The sequence below is a fragment of the Chaetomium tenue genome (genome assembly GCF_020726465.1).
Source record: "Chaetomium tenue strain MPI-SDFR-AT-0079 chromosome Unknown F5144scaffold_6, whole genome shotgun sequence".
NCBI classification, from domain to species: Eukaryota; Fungi; Ascomycota; class Sordariomycetes; order Sordariales; family Chaetomiaceae; genus Chaetomium; species Chaetomium tenue.
This window is the reverse complement of record NW_027117334.1, coordinates 484824-507795: the sequence shown is the minus strand read 5'-3', so window position 1 is coordinate 507795 and position 22972 is coordinate 484824. Positions and strand designations below refer to the sequence as shown.

The window sequence follows — 22972 nt, the reverse complement described above, 5'->3', positions numbered from 1 at the left end:
TATGCAGAGTGATATCACAAGAGGCAAGCCGGTCCCAATCCGAAAACAAAAACAAAAAAGAAACGACGACCTATCCTGGCCATGCCCGAACGCCGCCAACAAGCATTTCGATAGCTCAAAGAGCGTGACGCCGGCCAGTGCAAAACCGCCCAACAAAAGGAAATGAGCCCTGCTGACTCCAGGGGAGACAATGAACCAACATAAAAAAACGACCGCAATATCCAGCCGGGCTCCCTCCGGGGTATAATGATTGTTCCCACGGCCAAAACCTGACCCAACAATGAATGCCACCCAACACCGCGACATCCAAACCCCCAATCCAAGCAACACACACACACACACACACATTAGTAATTCACGACTCATGACCGAACACGCCTCACCCCACCCGAACCCCCCCTCGCAGACCCAGCCACACTAGGCGGCCTAACTCCTCCCCTCTCGCGGCCCCTCTCATCACCGCCGGCGGCCCGCCTCACCGTCCCCCCAAGATCCCCGCTCGCCTTCCGCCTCACCTCGGCCTGAGACCCACTTCCAGAGACCTTCCGCCTCACTTCGCCTGTCGCACTACTCCCCGAAACCTTGCGGCGCACCTCCCCAGCTCCAGCCCCAGCCCCACTCCCACTCCTAACAAGACCCGAACCCGAACCAGAACCAGAACCAACCCCCACACTCGCCCCGCCACCACCACTACCAGCCGCCGAGCTCCCCACGCTCCCGACCCTCCCGACGCTACGCGCGCGGCCGCGCCGCTCTCTAATCTGCGCCAGAGCCTCCTCGCGCGTCATGGTCGGGGTCAGGGCCGGGTTGCTGGTGTCGAAGCTGGGCCCGTCCGGGTTGCTGGAGTCGCTGCCGCGGTGGTTGTCGCCGGTCTGGCGGGATGGGGTGCGCTGCATCTTCATGAGGCGCTGGGCGAGTGTGGGCCCGCTCTCCTCGTCGGGTTCTTCGCGGAGGGGGACTTTGGTGGTGGTGGTTACGGTGGAGGAGGTGGTGGAGGTGGATGGGCGGTAGTAGGACGCTGTTGTGTGTGGGCGGGTGTGGGCGTCGAGGGTGGTGGTTGCGGTGGTGGCGTGGGTTGGGAGGGGTTCGCTGAGGGGGCCGGTTAGGGTGGCGGCCGGTTGTCGTGGAGGGAGGGTCATGTCGCCGGGCGCTTTGGTAGTGAGCCGCGCATCAGGTTCGTCTTCTGCGTCGGCATGGTCTGCCTCTGGCGCTGCGGGGCCGGGGGTGGTGGGGATGTTAAACACTTGCATAGGTTCTTGCCTGTGTGGTGCGTCGAGTAGAGAAAGTAGCGATGTCCGCTGTTTGCCCATCACGGCAAAGTCTGGCGGGTCGAGGGACGGTGAGCGACGGTACATCGGGTTGTTGTCTACCGGTGTAATGGGGAGGCTGGGTGCCGCCTCGGTAGGGGAGACGCCCGATGACGTCGTCGACTTCGCCGCTATTTCGTCAGCCTCGGCTTGCGACACGGTCCGGAAGATGCCCTCGGCCGGCAGGAAGATGGTGCTTCGCCGCGGCTCTTTGTGCACCCTGAGCTGGTCGGTCTTGGACAGCCTCGGCGACGCCTTGGGCATCTCGGCAGAGGCTCGACGGCTCTCACTAAGGATCATCGAGTCCCCGGCATCCGAGATCAACATGCTGGTTCGCTTGCGTGGGCCCGATCGCTGGACCGAAGTCCTGCGCAGCTCTTTTCCCGCCGAACACATCTTGAGCTGGCATTCCGCCTCGAGGAAATCGACCTGTTCCAGGGCTCGGTCCGCACGCTGCTTCTCCCATTCCCAGAGCATCGTGATCGTCTCGATTTCTGGGTCGCCATGGCCGAACGCCGACACAGACGAAAGTCTCGCACGTTTCCGTGGCCCTTGAGAGTCGCCACCGTCTTCAGTAGAAGCGGCACGTTTAACCTCGGTCTCGCTCTTTGCCAACGTCCTGAGGGACTCCAGCTCCTGCTCTAGCACCTTGGCACGGGCCAGGGCCTGGTCCAGCTGCTCCTGAAGCCCAACCAGCCGGTACTGGGCGTCGAAAGCCTCTTGCTCCCGGGCCTTGCTTCGCTCCCGCTCAGTCTGAAGCTCCTCCTCCGTGGCCTTCTGAGCCGCCCGAGAGGACTTGAGTTCTTCCTGCGCTTTGACGAGGGTGCTCTGCACTTTGAAGGTTTCTTTTCGGGAGCGGCGGATCTCCTTTTCCCATCGTTGTTGAGAGTGGGCGTACATCTCTTTCGCACGGCCGGAGTTTTCCTTTTGCTTTGTTAGCTCTATCGCGAGGGGATAGACCGCGCGGGGCACCTACCATCACAGCCTCCAAGCGCTCTCCGACTTTCCTCTCATTCTTCTTCCCCTCCTCAATTTCTTTCCTCAAGGCAACCACCTCATCGCGGTATCGCCGCGCCTCGGCCTCGGCCTCCTCCCGCCCGAGCATAGCGCGCTTGAGGGCGGCGTCGGCGGTTTTGCGCTCGAGGGTTTTGGAATGCATGGCGAGGGTGTTGAATTGGTTGATCTTCTCGTGCACCGAACTGTCGCGGGCAGACGGGCTTTCTGCCATGCGTTGGTGTTGGACGGACGCGAAGAGCGCGGATTCGCGTTGCGCGTTGTGTGACACTGGTTGCAGCGGCTGTCCGCCGCCGCCGGGGCTCGACGGTACTGACATCGTCGAGCAGCTCTATGTGTTATTGTAGACTCATGCAAGTCTTGGTTGGATTGGTTTGTCGGAGAGACAATGTGCCGCCTGTCTACCTCTTCCCGCTGTGTGGATAAGGTATTGACTGACGCGCAATGCGGGATCGGGGTGCGATGTATTAGGGGATGTGGCCGATCGAAAAGCAAGCGGAGAAAGCTGCACGGCAAGACGGGGTCACCGATTTGATAGAATGTAAAAAGCGATAAGATTTTCTTATTGCGTGCGCGTTATTCTGGCTCCCGGCTTCCCTTGGTCGTGGTGTTGATCGCGTTGATTGCAATGTGTGCGGCGACAACGTCGATGATTTGGCGGGCGGACGTTTAATTTGCTCGGGTGGGTTGGAGTATTGACTGCCCGACTCATCCGTTCTTGGCCAATGACCGATTTTCTTATTACCAGGGTCCAGTTGCTATGGGAGACGGGAATGAAATTGTGGGGCAGCTTGCTTCTGGAAACTGACCCAATCGGTCTCGGAGCTTTCCATGCCATGCAAGTCCGGCGGAGCAGGAAGGGAGACGGGACCATCCTCATCCCACTCTTGCTGCTCAGCCTCGCTTATCCGGCCGGCCCGCTGGAAATCTGGCTACATTTAACGGTGGACATTACGTTGTCTCCTTGAACTCTTCTGTGTTTGGCCTTTTCCTCCCCCAATTCCTCCCTGAATTCCAACAAACCGGTTGTCGTCCTCACCCCCATATCTCCCAATGGCCGACGAATCCTCTGTTCGGCGGCGCAAGCCCGAGCCCGCCACGGACACCCCCCCGGAGTCTGAGACGGCCGAGTCGCAGGACGAGAAACCGAAAAGGGATGCACCCAAAAAGTCCAAGAAGAAATCGACCAAAGACCTCCTCGACGACGACGAATCGAGCTCGCACGTTCTCGACGTCTTCCGCGTTCTTACCTTTCTCGTGCTCGCCTACTTCGGCCTGAGCTACCTCGTTTCCAGCGGCGAGACCTACACCTGGGGCGTCACCAACGGCTCCAAGTACCTCAAGACCGATTGGTGGATGAAGCAACTTGTACGCCCGTTCCCCTCCCCACCATTCATCCACAGCGTCACAAGCTAACCACCTTCCCCACCCAGCGCGGCCCCATCTACCTCACCCCCGAAGAACTAGCCGGCTACGACGGCAGCGACCCCGACAAGCCGATCTACCTGGCGATCAACGGCAGCATCTACGACGTGTCGTCCAACGCGCGGACGTACGGGCCCGGGGGCTCGTACCGGTTCTTCTCCGGGTGCGACGCGGCGCGCGGGTTCGTGACGGGCTGCTTCGCCGAGGACCGCACGCCCGACATGCGCGGCGTCGAGGAGATGTTCCTGCCGCTGGACGACCCTACCGTGGATCGGCACTGGACGGCGGCGCAGCTAGCCGAGCTGAAGAAGAAGGAGATGGCGGAGGCGGAGCGTAAGGTGCAGGAGGGTCTGACGCATTGGGTGAATTTCTTTAAGAACAGCCCCAAGTATGACTTTGTTGGTTATGTGAAGCGGCCTGAGGGGTGGCCGGGGACAGAGCCGAAGCGGCCGCTTTGTGAGCAGGCGGCGAAGGGGCGGAAGAAGAGGGTTGTCCCGAAGGAGGGGAAGTAAATGGGGAAAACTAGGGGTTGGATAGAATTAGCTGGGTGTTTCTCTGTGTACATTTTATGGTGGAGGTTTTCATAGATCCCACACTATCACACATTCCAGTCCGAAGGCGCAAAAAACCATCCATGTAAGCACATCCGTCTTTCTTTATGCAGTATGTAACACACGCCATGGAGTATGTACGATACATGTACAGTGATCATAAAAATGTAGAATAGAACACCCCCAACATCGCCACCAGCCATCCATCCAAAGGTATATCCGAACCAGCAGTCACCCATCGGCACCACCCACTCCGCCAACCGAACCAAAAAATTAAATCCCGCTATAAACAACACACCCATCATCACCCACTCATAACCACCTCTAGAGAACAAGCGCCGCCACACCGGCCACCACCAGCGCCACCACCCCCGGCACAGTAAGCGCACCCGCGCCCGCCGTCGAGATGGTAGCCTGGGCTGCGTCGTCGGTGCCCGTGGGCGTGGTGCCGCCGGTGCTGCCCGTCTGGTCGCCGCCGGTCGAGCCGCCAGCACCGCCCGCAGCGCCACCAGCACCACCGCCCGCGCCGCCCGCACCGCCGCCGGTGGTCACGCCCTGGGCCGTGGCGGCGAGGGATTTGAAGCTGTCGAGGGTGCGGTTGGGGTTGGTTGCTCTGTGTAGGGGAACGGGTTAGTTTGGGTTTTTGGTTTTGGGGGAAAAGGGGGTGAGGGCTTACGGTTCGTTGATGACCATGACCATGCCGTTGCCACAGTGCTTGCCCTGGGCGCAGTACAGCCACAGGGGGCCGGTGTTGTTGATCTGGATGGTGTAGGTGGGGAACATGCCCATCTCGGCGCTGGCGGCGGCGGGGAGGAAGCCCGAGTGGAAGCCGGTGACGTTGCTGTTCTGGCCGATGGGCTCGCACGGCTTGTCAAAGGTCGACTGCGTGACGGTGTGGTTGCCGGCGTGGAACTGGAACTGCACGAACTCGCCCGGCTGCGCGACCAGCTTGTTGGGCGAGAAGGTCAGGCTGCCGTTCATGGCAACGGCGACGGACCATGTCTTTTGGGCTGGTGGCTGTTAGTTTTCCGTTCCTTGTTCTTTTCCTGCCATTTCGTGGGTTACTAACCGGATGCCACGCTCGCAAGAGCGGCGAGGGCAAGTGTTGTGAACTGCATTTTGAAGATGTTGGATATGTTATACAAGTAAAGCGAGAGTTCGGCTCGTCGAAAGAGTGACTGAAGGTATCAAAAGCGACTAGCGCTGTGAAACAATAGCAGGACTAGCCTGTGGCGAAGATTACGAAAGAAGGTGACGGGCACCGAAAAGAAGAGAAAGGGACTAGAAAGGGAGGGAACCTCGACAGATGACTATGGACAGATGGATGGAGAGAAAAGAGAAGGCCAGGCCTGAAGATCAGGACACGGCATGAATTATAACAGTTTCCGGGCGGCCTTCGGGAGAGTGAAGGATCGTCCGATGGTGCAGCAAGGCCATGGCGGACGGGTGTGGAGGGGCAAGGGGGTGCCGGTGCAGGGACCAGGGTCGAGTCTGAAGTTTTTGAAACATCGCGATGTTTTGCCCCCGACTTTGGCGTCGAGCGCACCAAGGAGGCGTGCAAGAGCGAATCACAGGAGACGGAGATGAAAAGAAGAAGAAACAATGCTTACGAAGCTCTCCTGTTAAGGCTAGATTTTACAAGGAGTTTCCGTTTGAGTCGGGGGTATCGTGAGGCAACCCAGCTGATGTTTGGTACGAACAGTTTGAGGGGGACCCAGGTTGTCCGACATCTCCGATTACCTCAACGTCTCAACCGGCAGTCCTCCCCAATTGGTCATGTGGCGAGCAGCCTCGTGCAGCCGCCGGAGTATCGTAGTATTCGGAAAGCGTTTCTTCACGGCAAGCCTAGGTGCTTAGCCATCATCGACTTGGGGGCTGCACATTGTGGAGAGAGAATGAAGTGCGCTTGCGCCCAGACGGAAACTGGGGTTGCCGGCCATGTTGGCGCCTTCTTGTCCGCTTAAAATACTAGTAAGCATCGGAGACCGTACTATCACTGGTCTAACTGTGGCCATGGCCACGGGTTACGGGCAGCCCCGCGTACAAAGTTCCTTCGGACTGATTCGAGGCTGGCGGATTGGTTGAACTTCACCGGACGAAGCTGGAGCCGAAAATAAGGTTGCGGTTGCAGGCTGCGCCGTTGTGGGGGCATGCTGGGGCTGGACCGTTAGGTGGAACACGACCCACAGGGGGCGACAGGGGTACTCTAGCTTCTGCCACAGCCTCTGACAATTGTCAAACGTCTTGGAGTTTCAAAGCCGCCACCGAGCGCTTCGCTTGCCGGCCGCCTTTCTTGACCACCTGAGTTTTTCTATTGAAACCATAGGACACCAATTAAAAAAAAACATCAAAACCAAACGGATTTTTTATTCTTCAACTTTCGGAGACTGCCCATTTCGGTCCAGACAGAGTTCAGCTCCGCAAGTCCAAGGAGAATAACCCCTGCTAGCACTGCTGAACGATGCCATGGTATTTGGGAAGAACTGGGTAGGCGGGGTACTTGCTAGTTGAAGTTTGTTTAACTACCTACGCTAGCCATTATCACACCTGTCGACGAGTAAGGTAGTGGGGCCTGAGAGGAGGCATTTTCGGCGAGCGGAACACGAGGGTAGGATATGACTGGTATCCCTAGTCTGTTCAAGCACGGATGCGTGGCTGATGATGCCTGGCACTTCGCGGTGGTCTTCAGTTGGGTCCATCGTTAGAGGTTGTTTCCCAAGTAAGGGGGCCCCCATGCTCTCCTGTGGTGCTGGAAAAACCACCACCCAGCTGCTCGGTACTGGTAGTCACGCACTGTCCTGCTTTGGGCCTGTAGCGTGGTATTGGTCAATGACTTGCCATGATGGTTGCCATTGATAATTTTTCGTCAAGGCGGGTCAAACCACGTCGATACTTCGCGGCATCTTCTGAGTATGATTGGCCACTGAGAGACAGTCAACGGCTTGCGGTAGCCGCGGAGGGGCGCATGACGAGCCAAAAGCATCGAGTACGAATCTCTAACGCCGCCTCTCAGTTGTCGTTGATAGCGGTGGCAGCGCAGGTGGTGGTGCGGTTAAAAGGTCCTTTGCGAATTTGCCCGCTCCAGCCACCAGATCACAAGTCCATCAACAGCTGTGGCGCAATCTTCTCAAGATCCTCAACCTAGGTGCCGATCAAGGTTAGCCTGGCGTCCGCACCCTCGAGGTAGGAGGCCCATCCCCAAAACAACGGAAAAGAAGAGGGAAGCTCACCTCCAAAAACCCACCCGACCTCTCCACCGCCGCCCTCGCAATCGCCTCCCTCACAAAAATATCCATATACCTCGCCACCGCCGCATTCGCATCCCTGGTAATCCTCGTACCGTCCCGCTCAAAGAAGGCATGCAGAATCCGCGTCAACAACTCCGGCGGAATCTTCTCCCTGCCCTCCTCCTCCTCATCATCACCACCCCCCTCCCCATCACTCACACTCACAGGCGGCACCCCAAACCCATCCACACCCCCATCCCAACCCCGATCCCCCCCCTGCATCGGGACATCCCCGTCCTCTAGATCAACCACCCCAGGCTGCTCTTCCTCATCCTCCCCCTCGTCTTCTTGCTGTGGCTGCGGGCGTTTCCTTCCGCCCCGGGAAGTACCGCCTCCCCTTCCTCGGGAAGCAGCGCGTCGGGGGGCAGAACTGGCTGTTGTAGTCGCGCCTCGGGCGGTAGATGTGGATTTGTTGGCTGCGGCACCACCTCTACCGCGACCGCGGGATGCAGAGGCGGTACCTGATGCGCGCGGTGGCATCTTTTATTTGGGCTGTGGAAATGCCTTCTGATGCAATAGGGACTGTGAGCTGACGCAACTCGTTTTGAGTTAGTTCAGTGTGTGTGGTCGGAAAGGAAGTCAAATGAAGATATTGTCGATGCAGAGGTGTGATGTAGGTACTTTACTCGGCACAGTGTGGAAAACGCGGGATCGCGACGCGTGAATTAAACAAATTACGTAAGTCGTGTTGCAAAACACCAAAGCACCTGATTATCATGACTTCCACTCTGCTTTTGGGATGAATACTTTTGGGATGGATGCTTTTGGGATGGGAGCTGAAATATTTCGTACCGCAAGGAAATTGCCGATCAATTGGCCAGAACTATGGGATCTATGAGGCGCATGCAACAGAAGGAAACACCCACGCGAAGCAACGGCACCCCACGCAAGCAAGGAATAAACCGGGAACGGCTCAAGAGTATAAATTACAGCGGGTGACCGGCCCATCCGCGTCCCAGTAAACGCCAGACATGCCCAGTTTTTGTTCCCCGCATACCCAACGTCCAGAAGCATCTGCTGACTGCCACGATGGATCCCCGTCTCCCAGCGAAACGACCACGCCCCCCTACCCCTCGTCCCCTCGGTTTAGCCAGCTGCCGCAACCGTGATTATCCCCCGACGGCCTCCGTCATCGAAGATTTTGTACAGTGGGTGAGGCAGTTTACTTGAAAGCCTTGCCGAACATCAGGACCTGGAGCTGGTCGTAGATGGACAGCACACCAGCACCAGCAACACCACGGAGGATGTTGGCACCAGCGCCCTTGAAGAGAGACTTGACACCCTCCTTGGCAACGATCTGCTGGAAGGCATCGAACGAGCTCTTGTACTTGACGGCCTCACCAGAGGTCATCATCATGCGACGACGGACGGTGTCAAGGGGGTACGAGGCGATACCGGCACCAGTGGTGACGCACCAGCCGAGCATGAACGAGGCGAAGAAGTTGTTGGCGAGCGAGCCGACGAGGACGACAGGCTTGATGGAGTCGTACATGCCGAAGTACAGACCACGGTAGACGACGATACCGGCGACGGAGGGACCGAAGCCACGGTACAGACCGGCGATACCGTCGGTGGCCATGGTCTTGCGGTAGACGTCGATCAGGCCGTTGAACTGGCGGGCACCGCCACCCTTGGCCGACTTGGCGTCGTTGGCAAGACGGGTACGCGCGTAGTCGAGCGAGTACACGAAAAGGAGCGAAGTAGCACCAGCGGCCTTCAAAAGGTCAGTGACAATCCAGGGACAAACTGGGGGACAAAACTTACACCACCAGAGGCCAAGTTACCAGCCATCCACTTGGCATAGCCATCACGCTCCTTCTTGTAGCCGAACATGGCCTTGAACTTGTCACGGAAAGCGAAGTTCAGGGCCTGAGTCGGGAAGTAACGGATGACGTTGGCGGTGTTACCACGCCACAGGGCCATGAGACCCTCATCGGCGGTGGTACGGCGGAAGCAGTCGGCGATACCGTTGTAGCGGCGGTCGAGGCGGCCAGCCTTGATCATCTCATCCTAAGAGGATATTAGCAAAATTCTTGGCTTGAAAATACTACAAGACCATGTTTGCACGTGACACCAAGAGTTGCGATCGGCATGCTTGTCGCAAATTGCGGCTCAAGCGATCGGAAACTCACGGAGCCAGGCGGGTCCTGGAAAACAGAGCAGAACGTACCTGGTTCTGGACAAGGAGCTTGATACGCTCAATGGGCGCAGCGGCAGTCTTCGAGACGGCGGCGGAGACACCACCCACTGTGGGTACAGGTCAGCAATGTGTTCCGAGTTGGTGCCAACTGCGGCGCAGGGATCCTCGGCAGCGTCTGTCATCGATGTGCAGCTAGCTTATGCCGAGATGGTGTTCGTTCACGTACTCAGGAAGTCGACCACGAAGGACTGTGAAAGGAGGGGTTAGCGGAATGTTCATTTCAGGGGTTGCCCGCTCGAAAACCAGGGCTCCAAGACGATCGAGGTCTGTTTGTCCCGCATTCCACGCACACCCATCGTCGCAGTAACCACCCGACCAAGGCATTGGCAATAATTTGTGGTTGCGATTGAGATTGCGGGGTGCCCCGAGGCAAACATCCCGACGATTCGTAATGGAGCGAGCGATTTTCGATACTGAGATTCAACGACTTACCGGCATGCCCATGATCTTGATATCCTCCTTTTTAGACATCTTGACGGTTTGTTCAAAGACAACTTTGAAGAAAAAAGAAGGGAGTGGAGAGGGGAGTCCAAGCTCTGCTGCGAGAGTCTAAGAAGATGGACGATGCAGGATGTCGCGCGAAAATAAATTCTGCGAACCTTCGGGTTTGGGGGGGGAGAGGGAAAAAAATTCGCAACGGCTCGGAAGGACCAGCTTTTGAGGTGCGATTCTTGCCGGCCCCTGGTCCCGCTGGCGCACGGGCCAAATAACACCGCCACGGGTGCGCGGCAACGACTGGGCAGCATGGTCTTTTTCCAGCCTTGCCAGTGGCGCTAAGGATTTGCAATGCCGGCAAAGCCCGATGGTCCCAGTCTTTCTTGCAATCTTCAAGCCGGGCGGCCGAATGGGAGTGCCCTTTGGCGAGCCACAACGGGTCTGGATCTCAAAAATTTCCCTCACATGCGGCAAACTAAACCAACACCACCAAGACTGTCGGCTTGTGTGGTTGTATTACATTGGCTAGTTACCTCGTTCACCGTTGTTTTCTATTTTCAACCGCGATGTAGCCCATCTTTGCCCTCCCCTTTCCTTCTCAAAGACCGAGTCGGGGCCATGTTCCAAGACATGCTGGGGGGTTGGAAATGTTGCTTGAAAGGTTCCACGAGCCTAATAAAACCTCCGAGAAGTCTTTGCAACCAATGGAACCGTGCCAATTGGGCCCCCAGAGAAGTTTTTGATGCTGCCAGGGCCTGAAATAAATAAAAATATCCACTGGGCCGGGCCTTATCCGGGGGGGATGAAAGTGATGCCTTGAAACTCAGAGAGTGCGGATGAGGGACTATTGAGACCGAGATATCCATGACCCCCTCACGTCCCCATTACGTTACTTTGGCTCCTGGGAATGGGGCCAGAGGTCGAGAAAACATGCAGACCAGAGACAGATAGACAGAGGAAAACCCACTTTGTGTTGCTTTTAACGTCAAACCCAACTAAGGTATGAATACCCGAGGGCTATTCCGCGTACGTTAGCCCGTTTGAGCGATTCGCGCATGCATGTCTGCCCGAACGAGACAAATCTAGGAAAGACGAGGTGTTGCATGAGCTCAATCTTCTTGGCGAGGCGGAGACTCAAGGGAACATAATAGTCGAGCCAAACATAACAGTTCAGCCAGGGAGCCAGAACAGCCAAATGTTTGACGGGTATCAATTCGCTACGCTGATGCGCCCGCCCATTCCCTCAAGGGGACACACTGAGCCGATATCCACGGCCCTCACAGCGTCAGCTCGGCATGGTCGACTGATTGATCATACCCTAGCCCTGGTAGGGCGGAGCCGCGGCGTTGTTCGTATCTTGATGCAATTCCAGTCTCAGGATCTGGAGCACTTCCGATCCCTATGCTACACCGACCGAGCTGCAAAATGAATCCCAATCCCAGAGACGAAGCCGTGCCCGAATAACCGAAACCCCAAGCGAACCGCCGTTAACGAAGTCGCATTCCCGCTTGCCAGGTCCGTCGATATGATTTATGGGAGGTTTACTCGGCAGCGGTAACGGCACGAGCTGAGCATTCTCGTCAGTAATTGATCTTGGGCTAGCACCTGAACTGCGCGCAACGTACTGTAGATCTTCATCTTGCTGTGTCCCACGACCTGCTTGATCTGCCCCTTCTCCTCCAGGTCCTTGAGGCACCTCCGGGCGAGCGAGCCGTTGATCTTGAGCCTGTCGACGAGGGTGGCGATCGTCACGAGACGGTAGGACTGGACATCCTTGTAAAGCTTGTCCGAAGTGCTCTTGTCGAGGATGACGGCGTGTTGAGCCTTGTCCTTGACTGTTCGCGGACGAATTAGCGGGTGTCGTCAGGTCCAATGCATCGGAAATCCGCCGGCGCGAAAAATCGCTTACCCTTCCCCTTGGACCACTTCTTCTTCTGCTTCTTCGCACCAGCTGCTGCGGGAGCCATTTTGATGGATGTTCTGGTGGTTTGATGAAGGTTGGAGTCGGGAGTCGAACCAAAGAAGGCGGGGAGATTTTTCTGACAGAGGGCGCTGCTAAAGCTTAGGTTAACCGAGCCCTAATTAAATGGGGCGTTCTGAGTGGCTGCGGACCCGCCCAGGCCACTTCGGCGGGGCCACCAAAAAATTCACGACCACACGCTTCAAGCCTTCTGTGTCGTCGTCCTCTACGCCAAACTTCCAATCCATCACCACCTTCAGCTTTTCAGCAGCCGACCACCGCAAACATGTCTGAAGGCGAAGTCGAAGTGGCCTCCTCCAGCTACGAGGTCCTCCCCAAGGAGGTCCTGGCCGAGGTTGGCAGCGTCAAGCTGTTCAGTACGTCCAAGTCCCGCGCTCTGCAAATGCGACCGCAAATCGATGCACCGACGGCAAAAGCCATCTCCGAGACCCGAGGCTGACATTGTGTCAATTGCAGACCGTTGGAGCTACGAGGATGTTGAGATTCGGGATATCTCCCTGACGTAAGACAGCGACCTTCCAATTCCGCGACGAGATGGGCCGATATCGATCTGGGGCGGACTCTCGGGCGGGCTGCGTGACCGGAGGCTAACAACGTTTGCTTGTAGCGACTACATCCAGATCCGGTCTCCCGTCTACCTTCCTCACTCCGCCGGCCGCTATGCCGCTAAGCGGTTCCGCAAGGCCAACTGCCCCATCATTGAGCGCCTCACCAACTCTCTGATGATGCACGGCCGCAACAACGGCAAGAAGCTGATGGCCGTCCGCATCGTTGCGCACGCCTTCGAGATTGTGAGAAATGAGAACTTGGCATGCGAAGGAGGCACTCATTCTAACCGGACTCCAGATCCACCTCATGACCGACCAGAACCCCATCCAGATTGCCGTCGACGCCGTTGTCAACTGCGGTCCCCGCGAAGACAGCACCCGTATCGGCTCGGCTGGTACCGTCCGGAGACAGGCCGTCGATGTCTCGCCCCTGCGCCGTGTTAACCAGGCTATTGCCCTCCTTACAACTGGTGCCCGCGAGGCCTCTTTCCGCAACGTCAAGTCGATCGCCGAGTGCCTTGCTGAGGAGCTGATCAACGCTGCCAAGGGTAGCAGCAACTCGTACGCTATCAAGAAGAAGGACGAGTTGGAGCGTGTGGCCAAGAGCAACCGGTAAAGGGTTGTTTGGGCGGATGGCATATTGGACCGGGACGGGACGGATTTTACGGCTTTTTTTGCAGGGCTGCTTTTGCGCGTTACGGTCTGGTGGATGCATGGCATTCTTGTCACACAGGCACAAATAGGGCTCTCGCAAAAAAGGGAGCAAATGGTGATCTTCTGACAAGAAACGGCGTCTCTGGTGCGGTACTGTGCTATGCTCGTAACGTGGAGTTTTGGTTTCTATCCTCTTGTCCGTTTGGAATGTGAAAAAAAAGGAAAAGAAAAACAACATCTGTGGTATCGCGATCTAATCTCTATGAACGTGCCACCGAAATATGGCAATGCCCCGCGAAAGGACAAACGATCCAACGCGGATCTCCTTCCACCGGCCTCAAAGCGCCTTCGCCTCCGGCTCCACGTCCACCCTCAAAAACATACCCACATGCGGAATCCCCTCCTCAAACCACCGACCCATGCCCTCGTCGACGCGGAACCCACACTTCTCCCACACCTTGACGGCGTCCTCCTGCGCGTGGCAGCACAGCAGGCCGTTCCACCGCGGCGGCAGCGCCCCCGCCTGCCGCTCCATGCCCAGGTGCTCGAACCCGCGCGCCGCGGGGCTCGGGTCAAAGTACGTCCCGTGCGTCCGCATCCACTCCACCGCTGTCCGCACCAGCTGGCCCGCGATGCCCCGGCCCCGGAATTCTTTGATCACGGCCAGCCGGCCCAGTTTCACGTATGGCTCGATGCCGTCGTGGAAGGTCGTCGGGCGGTCGGGGGTGAATGTCGGTTGTTGGGTGGGGGCTGTTGTGGTGGTGGTGGGCTCGGTTGGCTTGACGTTGTTGTCTTGTGCGGACTCGGACTCGGACCGGACCAGCTCGCCGTCGACGTAGACGCCGCCGTTGAGCGGGTGCGGCGGGTGGGGGAAGGGCACGAGGCGCACGGTGCCGATCGGCACGGACTGGGTCTCGCTCTGGCGCGGGCAGAGCACCTCGCCCGTGTCCGGGTCGGTCACGGCGGGGACGACCGTCTTGTTGACGGAGGCGTAGATGACCCAGTGCGCGCACCGCTGGTCGTCGGCGTCGAATTCGTTGGCCTGCGGGATCTGCTGCTCCTGCACGAAGACCTGCGTGCGCACCGTCATGGCGTCGAGAAAGGTGCGTGGGATGGAGGCCGCGTTCGGCTGCTCGTCGGGGGGCAGCGCGCGCTCCCAGTCGAGCGCCGTTGGCTCGAGGAGTGAGATGAACGGCGTTCCCATGTTGTTTTGCTTGGCTTGGCTTGCGCCTGTGTCGGTTTCGTGTATTAGAAAAACGGGATCGGAAATCGGTGGACGAGCAGCCTACGTGTTGTACGCACTGCTTAGGATAATTTGTGTTTGTTGTTTGTGGCTGTCGTTGGGTGAGGGTTGGAAATGTTATTTGCACAGAAGGGAGAATCGTGCCACAGCGTATCCACTAAAGGCGAGCACATTCCCGGCTTGTTAAATTAAATGTTCCACGGGCGAGCAGAACACAACACCGCAACCAGAACAGCCCACAAACATGTCGCCGCCAGTCGTCAGTCCGTGTACCCATACCGGCTGAGGCCGGCCGGTCCGGCCATAACGTTGTGTCGATCGCGGGGTGTTCCGTGGCGAAGTGGACAGATCCGCGACGAGGGACTGCGGGGTATGAACTCACATTCGGTCCCGTGGCAGGGCCTCAGCGGGGTCAGGTACCCGGTTTCCTGGTTCTACCCATTGAGGGATGACCCCAAGGCACCTCTACATACCAATACCGAAATCGAAATTGCTCCTTTTAATCACATTGCAGTGCCTTTTATTTTACGGCTGAAAATGCCTACCGTCGATAATGACATCGCAGGCAAGCTTGCCCTGATCACGGGAGCTTCTGGAGGGTAAATCCAACCAGGATGGATACCCCGCTAAAGTGCCATACCATTAACACCACATAGCATCGGAGCCGCCTGTGCCAAAGCGCTCTATCTTCAAAACGTCAACCTCATCCTAACCTACGCCAGCAGCCAGGACAAGATTATTACACTCCAAGAAGAACTCCGGGCGCTTGCCGTCGTCCCAAACGCGCCCAACCCATCCATCTCCACACACAGAGTTGATGTGGGATCAGCCGAAGAGATCCAGCGGCTCTTCGACGACATCCAACATATATACGGCAAAGGCCCGGACATTCTAATCTCCAACGCCGGCTATGGCAAGCGCATCCGAGACATCGCTGACATCTCCATCGACGAGTTCGACCACACCCTCAACGTCAACCTGCGGCCGTCATTCATCCTCTCCAAGCTGAGCATCCCGCACATGGCCGCCCAGGGGTGGGGCCGCATCATCTTTGTATCGTCGCTGGCGGCGCACGGGGGCGGCATCAACGGGTGCCACTATGCGGCCAGCAAGGCGGGGCTGCATGGCCTGATGAAAAGTCTCGCGACGAAGCATGCGAAGGACGGCATCACGGTTAACGATGTGGCTCCCGCCATGATTGGGGAGACGGGCCTCATCCCGGACGAGAAGGTCCTCGAGGGGACGGCGGGGGATGTGCGGAATATTCCTGTGGGGAGGTTGGGGACCCCGAAGGAGGTGGCTAATGTTGTGATGATGTTCTGCCAGACGGGGTATTTGACTGGGCAAAGCGTGTTGTTGAGCGGGGGGCTCAAGTGAATTTTGATTCGGAGTACTTCATGTCGTGATGCCCCAATGCAACAATGTTTGTTTTGTAGCTTTGATGTCGAGGAACTCGTGTAGACGAGGGGAGCACCCCATGAACAAATTAAAAGAGCCAAATTCCAAGCGCGGACGTCGACTAAACCTTTGACTACAGCAACGGAATAAAAGCGGTTTAGAAGCTAAAAAGCAACGATACTCCATGCGCTTTTTTTTTTTTTTTTTGATCACTCTTATTTAATCTTCTTGCTCAGTTTTCCTTTTGTTTTATTCTTTCCTTCGAGTTTGGCTTGCGGCTCACGCACGCTGTGGAACCATGCTGAAGGTGGAGCATGCACGTCATATTACCGCTTTGGGCTTGAGAATAGTGGCGTCGACCAATGAGGCAATACGTACGTCCTTCTCCCTTCTCATGTGAGATTCATTTGAAGAGAGGTCCACCCGCAAACCCGAAAACAACCTGTGTAGGCCCTGTCTTGCCACTGCTGGATATTCTTCTTTTGCGAGTTCGACTGATTGGACTGATTGGAAGGCCCCTAGCGCGGAGAAGTCGCCAATAAATACATCGATGGCTCATTCCCCGTCGCACCTCGTTCCTCTTTCCCACCTTTTTCACCCCACACTACAATCAGTCAACCTCGACGCCACTCTTTTCCATCAAACAGCCGACGAAAATTCCATGGGATACATTTCTACCAACTTAACAATTACGAAACATCAATGTTCAACAAACGTGCCCGGCAATCCGACACCACAATGCATTCATTGAAACCACCAAATCCGTTTTATTCGAGACCTGCCGATCTATCCCCCCGCCCCCAACGAATAATCACTCTGCAAAAACAAACACGATAGCTCGATGACTTCAGCCATCCTCCGATTGCCCCTTCACTACTGTGCCTCAGCACCATGGGAACTGGGGCGCCGAAATGATACATAATACCGGGTGATTGTGGCGATGTATTCCCCAGTGGCGATGCTCGCACCTTTCTCCACCTGCAACTTAGGCCACTCAACGGGCCCTCCATCATGAGGATATCAGCTTCCGAGATTGCTTTCACTGCGGCGGACGCCCAGACGTCCACCATCACGGAGCGCAGTCGCTCCTGATAGTGCGATAGTGCTTGTTTGGCGCAGCCCGCTGCCTGCCCCCCCCTCCCATTGTCTTTCCTTCTGCAGCCGGTCATGGGATGCAAGCCAATCTGTGGATTTGGAAGTTTCTGAGGCTGTTTTCGAGAACCTGTCAGCTGAAAGGTTCCCTCAACGGCAGTATCAACTCATCATAGTACGCGGGTTTTGACATTGGGGATCCTCACCTTACTCAACGCCCATGATGAAAGACAACCGAGTCTTCGCAGCCCGATGAAGTCGGCATGTCCTGAGGCTGTTTGTTCGAATCTGTTAAAAGCTGACGCCGCCGATGATGAAAGGCAATCGAGTCTTCGCCTGATGGTGTCGATATGCCCTGAGGCTGTTTGTTCGAATCTGTCAAAAGATAAGAGGCGTTAGCTAAAAGCTGACGCCACGGGTTGTGTTGCAAGGTCCCCTCAACTGTAGTATCACTCATCATAGTATATACTCAGATGTACTGTCGCGTTTTCCTCGGGGATCCTCACCTTTTCAACGCCAATGATGAAAGGCAACCGAGTCTTCGCCTGATGGTGTCGACATGCCCTGAGGCTGTTTGTTCGAATCTGTCAAAAGCTAAGAGGCGTCAGCTAAAAGCTGACGCCACGCGGTGGTGTTGCAAGGTCCCCTCAACCGTAGTATCGATACATCATAGTATGTCTCAGTTCGCTTGGGGTTTTCATCGAGGATCCTCACTTCTCAACGCCAATGATGAAAGGCAACCGAGTTTTCGCCAGATGGTGTTGACATGCCCTGAGGCAACATGTGGGTTCTGGGGGCATATGAAGCGATGGCCTTGTACCGAGGTTAGCAAAATCGCTGGGGGTATCTGGGGGACAGAAAGAAGGTGTTAGCCGAAGCTGACATTGTGGGCTTTATGCCTCCCACCATACGTCGGTACTCAAGCTGCTTCATCGCCGAAGCCCTGAGGCTTTTGGACACGAGGCCCCCCAACCATCCAGGACCCCGCCCATGGTCGACGATGAATACGGCCAGCCGACGCGGGCAACCTCAAAACAATGTCGAGGCCATGGGTTCATCAGGGTCGATGGCGGCTGAGGCCACAATGTATATGGATGAACTGATGATTTGTTGCGGCAGAGGCAAGGCGGGACTCAACAGCTGTTTCGCACAGGCCGGTTCCTGGTTGAGCGGGGCCAGGAGCCCGGGTTTGTGCTAGGAACCACTCGTTTTCCTTTGGAGCCTTGGTGTCATTCAAGAGTTGCGGGCAGAGTAAGGGAGCCTGGGGGTATGTGAGGCTTACTAACATGTTGGAGTTTCTGGGGCTGGGTGGGAGGACGAGGTCTCGAGGGCGGGTGTGGAACTTGGTTGGTGGTGCATCATGGACGACTTGGGGATTTGGTGAGTCCATGAGACACGGTGAGTGAGTCCGGGACGTCGTTCGGTTTAGGAGCGTTCGGCGAAGCAGGATGTCCTGATAATGGGCAACCCAAGAGCCATGATCAGGGGATGATGGAGGAAGAAAGGTCATGGAGGTCAAGCGGACAAAAAGAGGCGGTTGATGGTATGGACGATGTGTGGAAAGGAAGTAAAGGAGTTGGAGGTTGATGGGAGCCAAATGTTGCGTTTTAAGTCCCACCCAAACGCCCCTGGGCTTGCCTCTGGAAGAATAATGTGGTTCTAGACAAGGAATGAACGAGGAACATTAGTTTGGAAAGAGGATTTCAAAGTCTAGCAGGGACGGCTTTGCGTGGGAGAGTGGTTGCCTCGAGTTTACATAGGTACGCTGCGAAGGCGGGCAGGCGTGAGCCTCTCTGGAGGTTTCGGGGTGAAGGAGACGCTTAGCCCGCTTGAAATCCAATGATTGGAACAGTCAGGAATTGCTCTTGCTTCGCGTATATATGCCTCGATGAGTGAGCGAGATGCAAGCGTGACCGAGGCCCCAGATATGTCCGGTCAAGGAAGGAGGAAGGCCGCAAGCTTTCCCCCTCTATGACCAAAGAATTGAGCAAGTGCGGTTCTTGTCAGTTCCCACGGCAAGCGAATACGGGATAGCCCGTCCTAGCTTTCAAAAGTTGATTCTAATGCACCAGGGGGTAGGTATTATCATGGCATCCGTCGTAAGTTGTCTGCACGGGTCTTTCCACCTCCCGGGACGGAGATATTCAGGGGGTAAGAGCCAGGTGCGTCGATAGGATGGGTAAGTGCAACAATAGACAGAAAAGGCTCGCTTCTCGAGTGAGGAGGTAGCCAGAAATGGAATGCGTGGGACATTGCCTAACTTCCTCCTCTTACGGCCTTCGCAAGGTCCATGGTAGGGGGCGGCGGCGACCGGCGGCGACGGAAACCCTTTGCCAAGTGGGGTTGAGACACCAGACAGTATCTAGGTTGTCGAACGTTTTGAACTCGGCCTGGCTGTTGCTACGAGATGAAAGAGCTGGGGCAATAGTGAGCACATACCTATTGTGGCAGAGTAGTACGACCTGAACCGCCGTTTTCTTGGAGATAGGCAATTTGTTACCACACATGTGGGATCTCTGACTATATTGGGAATTCAGACCTAGGCCAACCAACAGTCGCTAGAGTGTTTTACATATCAAAGCCCCCTTCCATCGACTTTTCCTATCTAGGTGTGTAATTGCTAAAGCTGATGTGACTATGGGGTTTTCCGTTTTATCCGAGCAAGCTCTATCCGAAAGGTCGTATTGTTAGGCACCCCCAAGGCACGGTGTGATGTTAGTTCTCGTGCCACTGGGTACCTTTTATAAAGCCGGCCGTCAGCGGGGCCGAGATCGAAACGACCTTTCCGTCCGTTAGTGTCAATATAGGGCATCAAGTGAGCATAAGGACAAATGCCTGCTACAAAATCATCGGGATAATTCAGGAGATGGAATTATGACGTGGTTTCTTTCTCTTTCCCCTCAGCTGCTTCACGCCACCGTCACTTCTCTTTTCTTATTTGCCCTTGTTTCTATCTTTGCACAGTTGCTATTCAGTCAAGTGATGAAGAGCATAACCCGGCCATAATCAACACTCATTGTCCTGTGCCGTGATCGAAATGCCTCTAAGTTCGCAAGTGCTTCTTTCCAAGCGACTTGATATTCTCTATCAGTCCGTTCCACTCCTCTTCATCTTCTTGGTGCCTCTGTGCCTCTGTGCCTCTGTGCCTCTGCCAATTCTCGCCCATGTGCGATGTGCAGATCGGCAAGCTTCTTCACATAGACGTTTACCTGCTCGCTCATTGTTGCCGTGTGCTCGTTTATCAGGCGGCTCTGTACCGTGGCTGAGTGCCTTTCCGATACTAGTTCACCCGTGTGTCGACAAGATGTTGAAGACGTATGTTTTCCGCCTCAGGTAGATAAGTCTCGAAATACTCACCCGTGGTTTAAAAAGACAGGGCTCCAAAAGCCTCACTGGCGTCCGCTAATATTCGTATGAACTCAATAGGAAAGTGTTGGTAGGTGTGGGTATTGTTGCAATTAGTACGTCACCCAGCTTCGGTGGTGGGAATACAATTTGGAAGGATACATTATTACCTAGGTAGGTAGTGTAAGCCAGCAGGCAGCTTATTGGAACCGGTGGGGGGCAGTCGTCACAGAAGCTGGGGTCGGTTGATGGGAATGTTGATGGGCAAGATCTTAGGGATGTCAAGGGCAGGGCTGGGCAGGGCTGGGCAGGGCTAAGATGGCTCTCGGCGGCGGACTGGTGTATTTGCGCTGGGGGGCTCAACTATGGCAATGGGCAGGGAATGAAGTACAGGGACCGCAGGTAGCAGGAAGGAGTGGCATATAACCTGCGGGGTTGTGTTTACTTCTCAACAGATCCCACTAAGCTCTCGTGGTTCAGTGGTTTGGCTGTGAGTTAATTGCCCCTGCGAACAATAAGATCCCGTTTGTGGTGATTAACTATAGCAGCTCTTTTTGTTCGATTCCAGTTGATGGCATTTTCTTTGCATTTTTTTGTTTGGTCTGATCTCAAGCTTTGACCTTATGACTGGAGATACATGGCAACGTTTTGTGATGTCTTGAGATAGTATTATTAGCACCCACGCTATTGACACAACAGCTGGTGACTGTGGCGGCCTCAATCCTCATACCCGTCGGCGTCATTCACCCAGCATCCTTCCCATCGACCTTTCTCTCCTTCCTCGGCCAGTCCGGACAGATATCGATACGATCTCTCGGAAACCACAGCTCCAGCGCCAGAAAGATCAAATAATCCACAATTACACACAAGCAAAACAGCTTCCCCGCCCAGGTGCCACACCCATAGTATCTCTTTAGCCGGTCGATGAGCGCAAAGCTCTGCACGCCAGACCGGCCCCTCGTGGCGCTCCAGCTACCGGCGCCATTAGCGGCATCGTACCCGTAGAACTCGGCCTCGCTGATGGCGCCCGAGATGCCGTTGTACACGCGCTCGGCGCGCATGGCGACGTTGGTCCACGAGTACATGCTCTTGACCTGCTCGTGGAAGAGCTCGGTGCGGACCTTGTTGGCGCGCAGGGCGGCGATGGCCTTGCCCGTGGCCGTCACGAGATCGTCCTCCTCTGGCTTGGCGAAGACGGTCATGTGCGAGGGCAGCACCTCGGGGATGCCGCCGACCTGGGTGCACACGACGTACAGCCCGCAGCTGGCGGCCTCTACGATGACGGTGCCAAAGGCCTCTGTTAACGATGGGTGTAGGTAGATGTGGCCCCGTACCATGACATCGCGGACCTCTTCGTGGCGGATGGGGCCGAGCATCTCAACGCGATCTTGTAGCACGTTTTGTTCGATCATTTGTTCAAGGTCGATAGCTTTGGGCCCGTCGCCGGCGATGATAAAGCGTGTGTGCGGGTGGTTGTGGAGGATCCGCGGGATGGCGGCGGTGAGGAGATCGGTGCCCTTGTTATAGAAGAGCCGTGAGATAACTACGATGGTGATCATGTCATGCGGGCCGAGGGGACGCGAGGGAGGTGGATGGTGAGGGGCGAAAGAGCGCGGCGAGGGCTCGGTGTAGTCCAAGGGCCTGAAGTTTTCTGCTACCACGGCGTTCGGGATCACAGAGACCATGAGCGGGTCAAGAGAGGCGCGGAGGACGGTATTTTCTTTGCTAAAGGGGGTTGTTAGTGAGGTCGGGGCAGGGTGGTTGGTTGGAGGTGAAAGGGAACACTCACCACGTGTGGCTCACACAAATGACATGGTCCACATCGCTGAGACTAAACTTCAGAAGTTTGTTGGCGAAAATGCTCGCGGCATCGGCGAATCCAAAGAGCGAATGGTCTGTATAAACCGTCCTGAGGCCCATGGTCCTGGCGTGGAGGATGGCCTCGTGGCATAAGCTGCTCAGGGAGGCATGGCCGTGCACAATATCGATACGTTCTCGGAGGATGATGTTGCGGAATATGGGGAAGAATGAGAATACTGTCGGGAAACTGGCGGAGCGGTAGAGCACAAAAAATGGTACATGATAGACTTTGAGGCCGTTTGTAAGATAGCGTACACCGGTACGGCCTTTATAAGCGTGGGTAATGATGATGACTTTATGGCCCCGGTCACGCAGTTTTGATGACAACTGGTAGATGTGGCTCTCGACACCGCCGGGTTGTGGAAAAAAGAAGTCGCTAACCATGGCGATATTGTATGTGGGCGCCATGGTCGCGGTCTGGCCTAAGGGTCATTTTCCCCCGAAGACGCAGCCGGTTGTTGATGAGGGTTGATGATGAGTCCCAGGGTGTTGGGGGAAAACCCGAATCGCGAGGTGAGATGTGAGATGAAGCGACTTTGGATTGATGAATCGAGTTGTCCCTGACAGGGGGATGGGCGAGACCGACAGGGGTTTGCCAGCTTTCACTACACCGCCTGCCTGCTCTGGCTTAG

The 22972-nt window shown here is 56.1% G+C and overlaps 11 protein-coding genes across 11 annotated transcripts; 3 read left to right on the top strand and 8 right to left on the bottom strand.

Moving 5' to 3' along the window:
• Positions 1 to 171: 171 nt before the first annotated feature.
• On the bottom strand, positions 172 to 3014 carry F5144DRAFT_335892 (uncharacterized protein). Its single transcript, XM_066784173.1, has 2 exons — positions 2284 to 3014; positions 172 to 2231 (listed from the first exon to the last, which is right to left on the bottom strand). The coding sequence occupies exons 1-2, from the start codon at positions 2638 to 2640 to the stop codon at positions 363 to 365; spliced, it is 2226 nt and encodes a 741-aa protein (XP_066639397.1). The 5' UTR covers positions 2641 to 3014; the 3' UTR covers positions 172 to 362.
• Positions 3015 to 3374: 360 nt separating this feature from the next.
• On the top strand, positions 3375 to 4258 carry F5144DRAFT_496647 (uncharacterized protein; the record flags this gene model as incomplete). Its single annotated transcript, XM_066786160.1, has 2 exons — positions 3375 to 3689; positions 3755 to 4258. The coding sequence occupies 2 exons, from the start codon at positions 3375 to 3377 to the stop codon at positions 4256 to 4258; spliced, it is 819 nt and encodes a 272-aa protein (XP_066639396.1).
• Positions 4259 to 4533: 275 nt separating this feature from the next.
• On the bottom strand, positions 4534 to 5647 carry F5144DRAFT_335876 (Cupredoxin). Its single transcript, XM_066784172.1, has 3 exons — positions 5367 to 5647; positions 4974 to 5307; positions 4534 to 4910 (listed from the first exon to the last, which is right to left on the bottom strand). The coding sequence occupies exons 1-3, from the start codon at positions 5413 to 5415 to the stop codon at positions 4622 to 4624; spliced, it is 672 nt and encodes a 223-aa protein (XP_066639395.1). The 5' UTR covers positions 5416 to 5647; the 3' UTR covers positions 4534 to 4621.
• A 1743-nt stretch (positions 5648 to 7390) lies between these two features.
• F5144DRAFT_656140 (CENP-S associating centromere protein X-domain-containing protein) lies at positions 7391 to 8219 on the bottom strand (the record flags this gene model as incomplete). The annotated part of the gene is made up of 2 exons (XM_066793153.1): positions 7528 to 8219; positions 7391 to 7438 (listed from the first exon to the last, which is right to left on the bottom strand). The coding sequence occupies exons 1-2, from the start codon at positions 8062 to 8064 to the stop codon at positions 7391 to 7393; spliced, it is 585 nt and encodes a 194-aa protein (XP_066639394.1). The 5' UTR covers positions 8065 to 8219.
• A 135-nt stretch (positions 8220 to 8354) lies between these two features.
• On the bottom strand, positions 8355 to 10478 carry F5144DRAFT_581130 (ADP,ATP carrier protein). The gene is made up of 5 exons (XM_066789411.1): positions 10217 to 10478; positions 9951 to 9972; positions 9755 to 9831; positions 9349 to 9594; positions 8355 to 9298 (listed from the first exon to the last, which is right to left on the bottom strand). Exons 1-5 carry the CDS (start codon positions 10253 to 10255, stop codon positions 8747 to 8749), a joined length of 936 nt encoding a protein of 311 aa, XP_066639393.1. The 5' UTR covers positions 10256 to 10478; the 3' UTR covers positions 8355 to 8746.
• A 1282-nt stretch (positions 10479 to 11760) lies between these two features.
• Positions 11761 to 12186, bottom strand: F5144DRAFT_594976 (40S ribosomal protein eS25; the record flags this gene model as incomplete). The annotated part of the gene is made up of 3 exons (XM_066790648.1): positions 11761 to 11786; positions 11845 to 12054; positions 12129 to 12186. The coding sequence occupies 3 exons, from the start codon at positions 12184 to 12186 to the stop codon at positions 11761 to 11763; spliced, it is 294 nt and encodes a 97-aa protein (XP_066639392.1).
• Positions 12187 to 12339: 153 nt separating this feature from the next.
• F5144DRAFT_335698 (40S ribosomal protein uS7) lies at positions 12340 to 13463 on the top strand. The gene is made up of 4 exons (XM_066784170.1): positions 12340 to 12556; positions 12657 to 12702; positions 12808 to 12991; positions 13047 to 13463. Exons 1-4 carry the CDS (start codon positions 12466 to 12468, stop codon positions 13362 to 13364), a joined length of 639 nt encoding a protein of 212 aa, XP_066639391.1. The 5' UTR covers positions 12340 to 12465; the 3' UTR covers positions 13365 to 13463.
• F5144DRAFT_335807 (acyl-CoA N-acyltransferase) lies at positions 13464 to 14748 on the bottom strand. The gene is made up of 2 exons (XM_066784171.1): positions 14705 to 14748; positions 13464 to 14632 (listed from the first exon to the last, which is right to left on the bottom strand). Exon 2 carries the CDS (start codon positions 14604 to 14606, stop codon positions 13740 to 13742), a length of 867 nt encoding a protein of 288 aa, XP_066639390.1. The 5' UTR covers positions 14607 to 14632; positions 14705 to 14748; the 3' UTR covers positions 13464 to 13739.
• A 434-nt stretch (positions 14749 to 15182) lies between these two features.
• Positions 15183 to 16022, top strand: F5144DRAFT_594973 (uncharacterized protein; the record flags this gene model as incomplete). The annotated part of the gene is made up of 2 exons (XM_066790647.1): positions 15183 to 15244; positions 15302 to 16022. 2 exons carry the CDS (start codon positions 15183 to 15185, stop codon positions 16020 to 16022), a joined length of 783 nt encoding a protein of 260 aa, XP_066639389.1.
• Positions 16023 to 16682: 660 nt separating this feature from the next.
• Positions 16683 to 18193, bottom strand: F5144DRAFT_594972 (uncharacterized protein; the record flags this gene model as incomplete). Its single annotated transcript, XM_066790646.1, has 7 exons — positions 16683 to 16717; positions 16969 to 17265; positions 17347 to 17423; positions 17642 to 17719; positions 17906 to 17982; positions 18019 to 18053; positions 18109 to 18193. The coding sequence occupies 7 exons, from the start codon at positions 18191 to 18193 to the stop codon at positions 16683 to 16685; spliced, it is 684 nt and encodes a 227-aa protein (XP_066639388.1).
• Positions 18194 to 21009: 2816 nt separating this feature from the next.
• On the bottom strand, positions 21010 to 22877 carry F5144DRAFT_581117 (uncharacterized protein). The gene is made up of 2 exons (XM_066789410.1): positions 22270 to 22877; positions 21010 to 22205 (listed from the first exon to the last, which is right to left on the bottom strand). The coding sequence occupies exons 1-2, from the start codon at positions 22746 to 22748 to the stop codon at positions 21224 to 21226; spliced, it is 1461 nt and encodes a 486-aa protein (XP_066639387.1). The 5' UTR covers positions 22749 to 22877; the 3' UTR covers positions 21010 to 21223.
• Between the last annotated feature and the right edge of the window lie 95 nt (positions 22878 to 22972).

Coding starts and splice junctions, on each gene's coding strand:
- F5144DRAFT_335807 (XM_066784171.1), bottom strand. CDS start 14,606: ATGGGAACGCCGTTCATCTCACTCCTCGAGCCAACGGCGCTCGACTGG.
- F5144DRAFT_335876 (XM_066784172.1), bottom strand. CDS start 5,415: ATGCAGTTCACAACACTTGCCCTCGCCGCTCTTGCGAGCGTGGCATCC. Junction 5,308..5,366: donor TCTTGCGAGCGTGGCATCCG/GTTAGTAACCCA, acceptor AACAGCCACCAG/CCCAAAAGACATGGTCCGTC. Junction 4,911..4,973: donor GTCATGGTCATCAACGAACC/GTAAGCCCTCAC, acceptor TCCCCTACACAG/AGCAACCAACCCCAACCGCA.
- F5144DRAFT_335892 (XM_066784173.1), bottom strand. CDS start 2,640: ATGTCAGTACCGTCGAGCCCCGGCGGCGGCGGACAGCCGCTGCAACCA. Junction 2,232..2,283: donor AGCGCTTGGAGGCTGTGATG/GTAGGTGCCCCG, acceptor ACAAAGCAAAAG/GAAAACTCCGGCCGTGCGAA.
- F5144DRAFT_335698 (XM_066784170.1), top strand. CDS start 12,466: ATGTCTGAAGGCGAAGTCGAAGTGGCCTCCTCCAGCTACGAGGTCCTC. Junction 12,557..12,656: donor TGGCAGCGTCAAGCTGTTCA/GTACGTCCAAGT, acceptor TGTCAATTGCAG/ACCGTTGGAGCTACGAGGAT. Junction 12,703..12,807: donor ATTCGGGATATCTCCCTGAC/GTAAGACAGCGA, acceptor GTTTGCTTGTAG/CGACTACATCCAGATCCGGT.
- F5144DRAFT_581130 (XM_066789411.1), bottom strand. CDS start 10,255: ATGTCTAAAAAGGAGGATATCAAGATCATGGGCATGCCG. Junction 9,973..10,216: donor TCAAGATCATGGGCATGCCG/GTAAGTCGTTGA, acceptor CTCCTTTCACAG/TCCTTCGTGGTCGACTTCCT. Junction 9,595..9,754: donor AGCTCCTTGTCCAGAACCAG/GTACGTTCTGCT, acceptor ATATCCTCTTAG/GATGAGATGATCAAGGCTGG.
- F5144DRAFT_581117 (XM_066789410.1), bottom strand. CDS start 22,748: ATGGCGCCCACATACAATATCGCCATGGTTAGCGACTTCTTTTTTCCA. Junction 22,206..22,269: donor ATTTGTGTGAGCCACACGTG/GTGAGTGTTCCC, acceptor AACCCCCTTTAG/CAAAGAAAATACCGTCCTCC.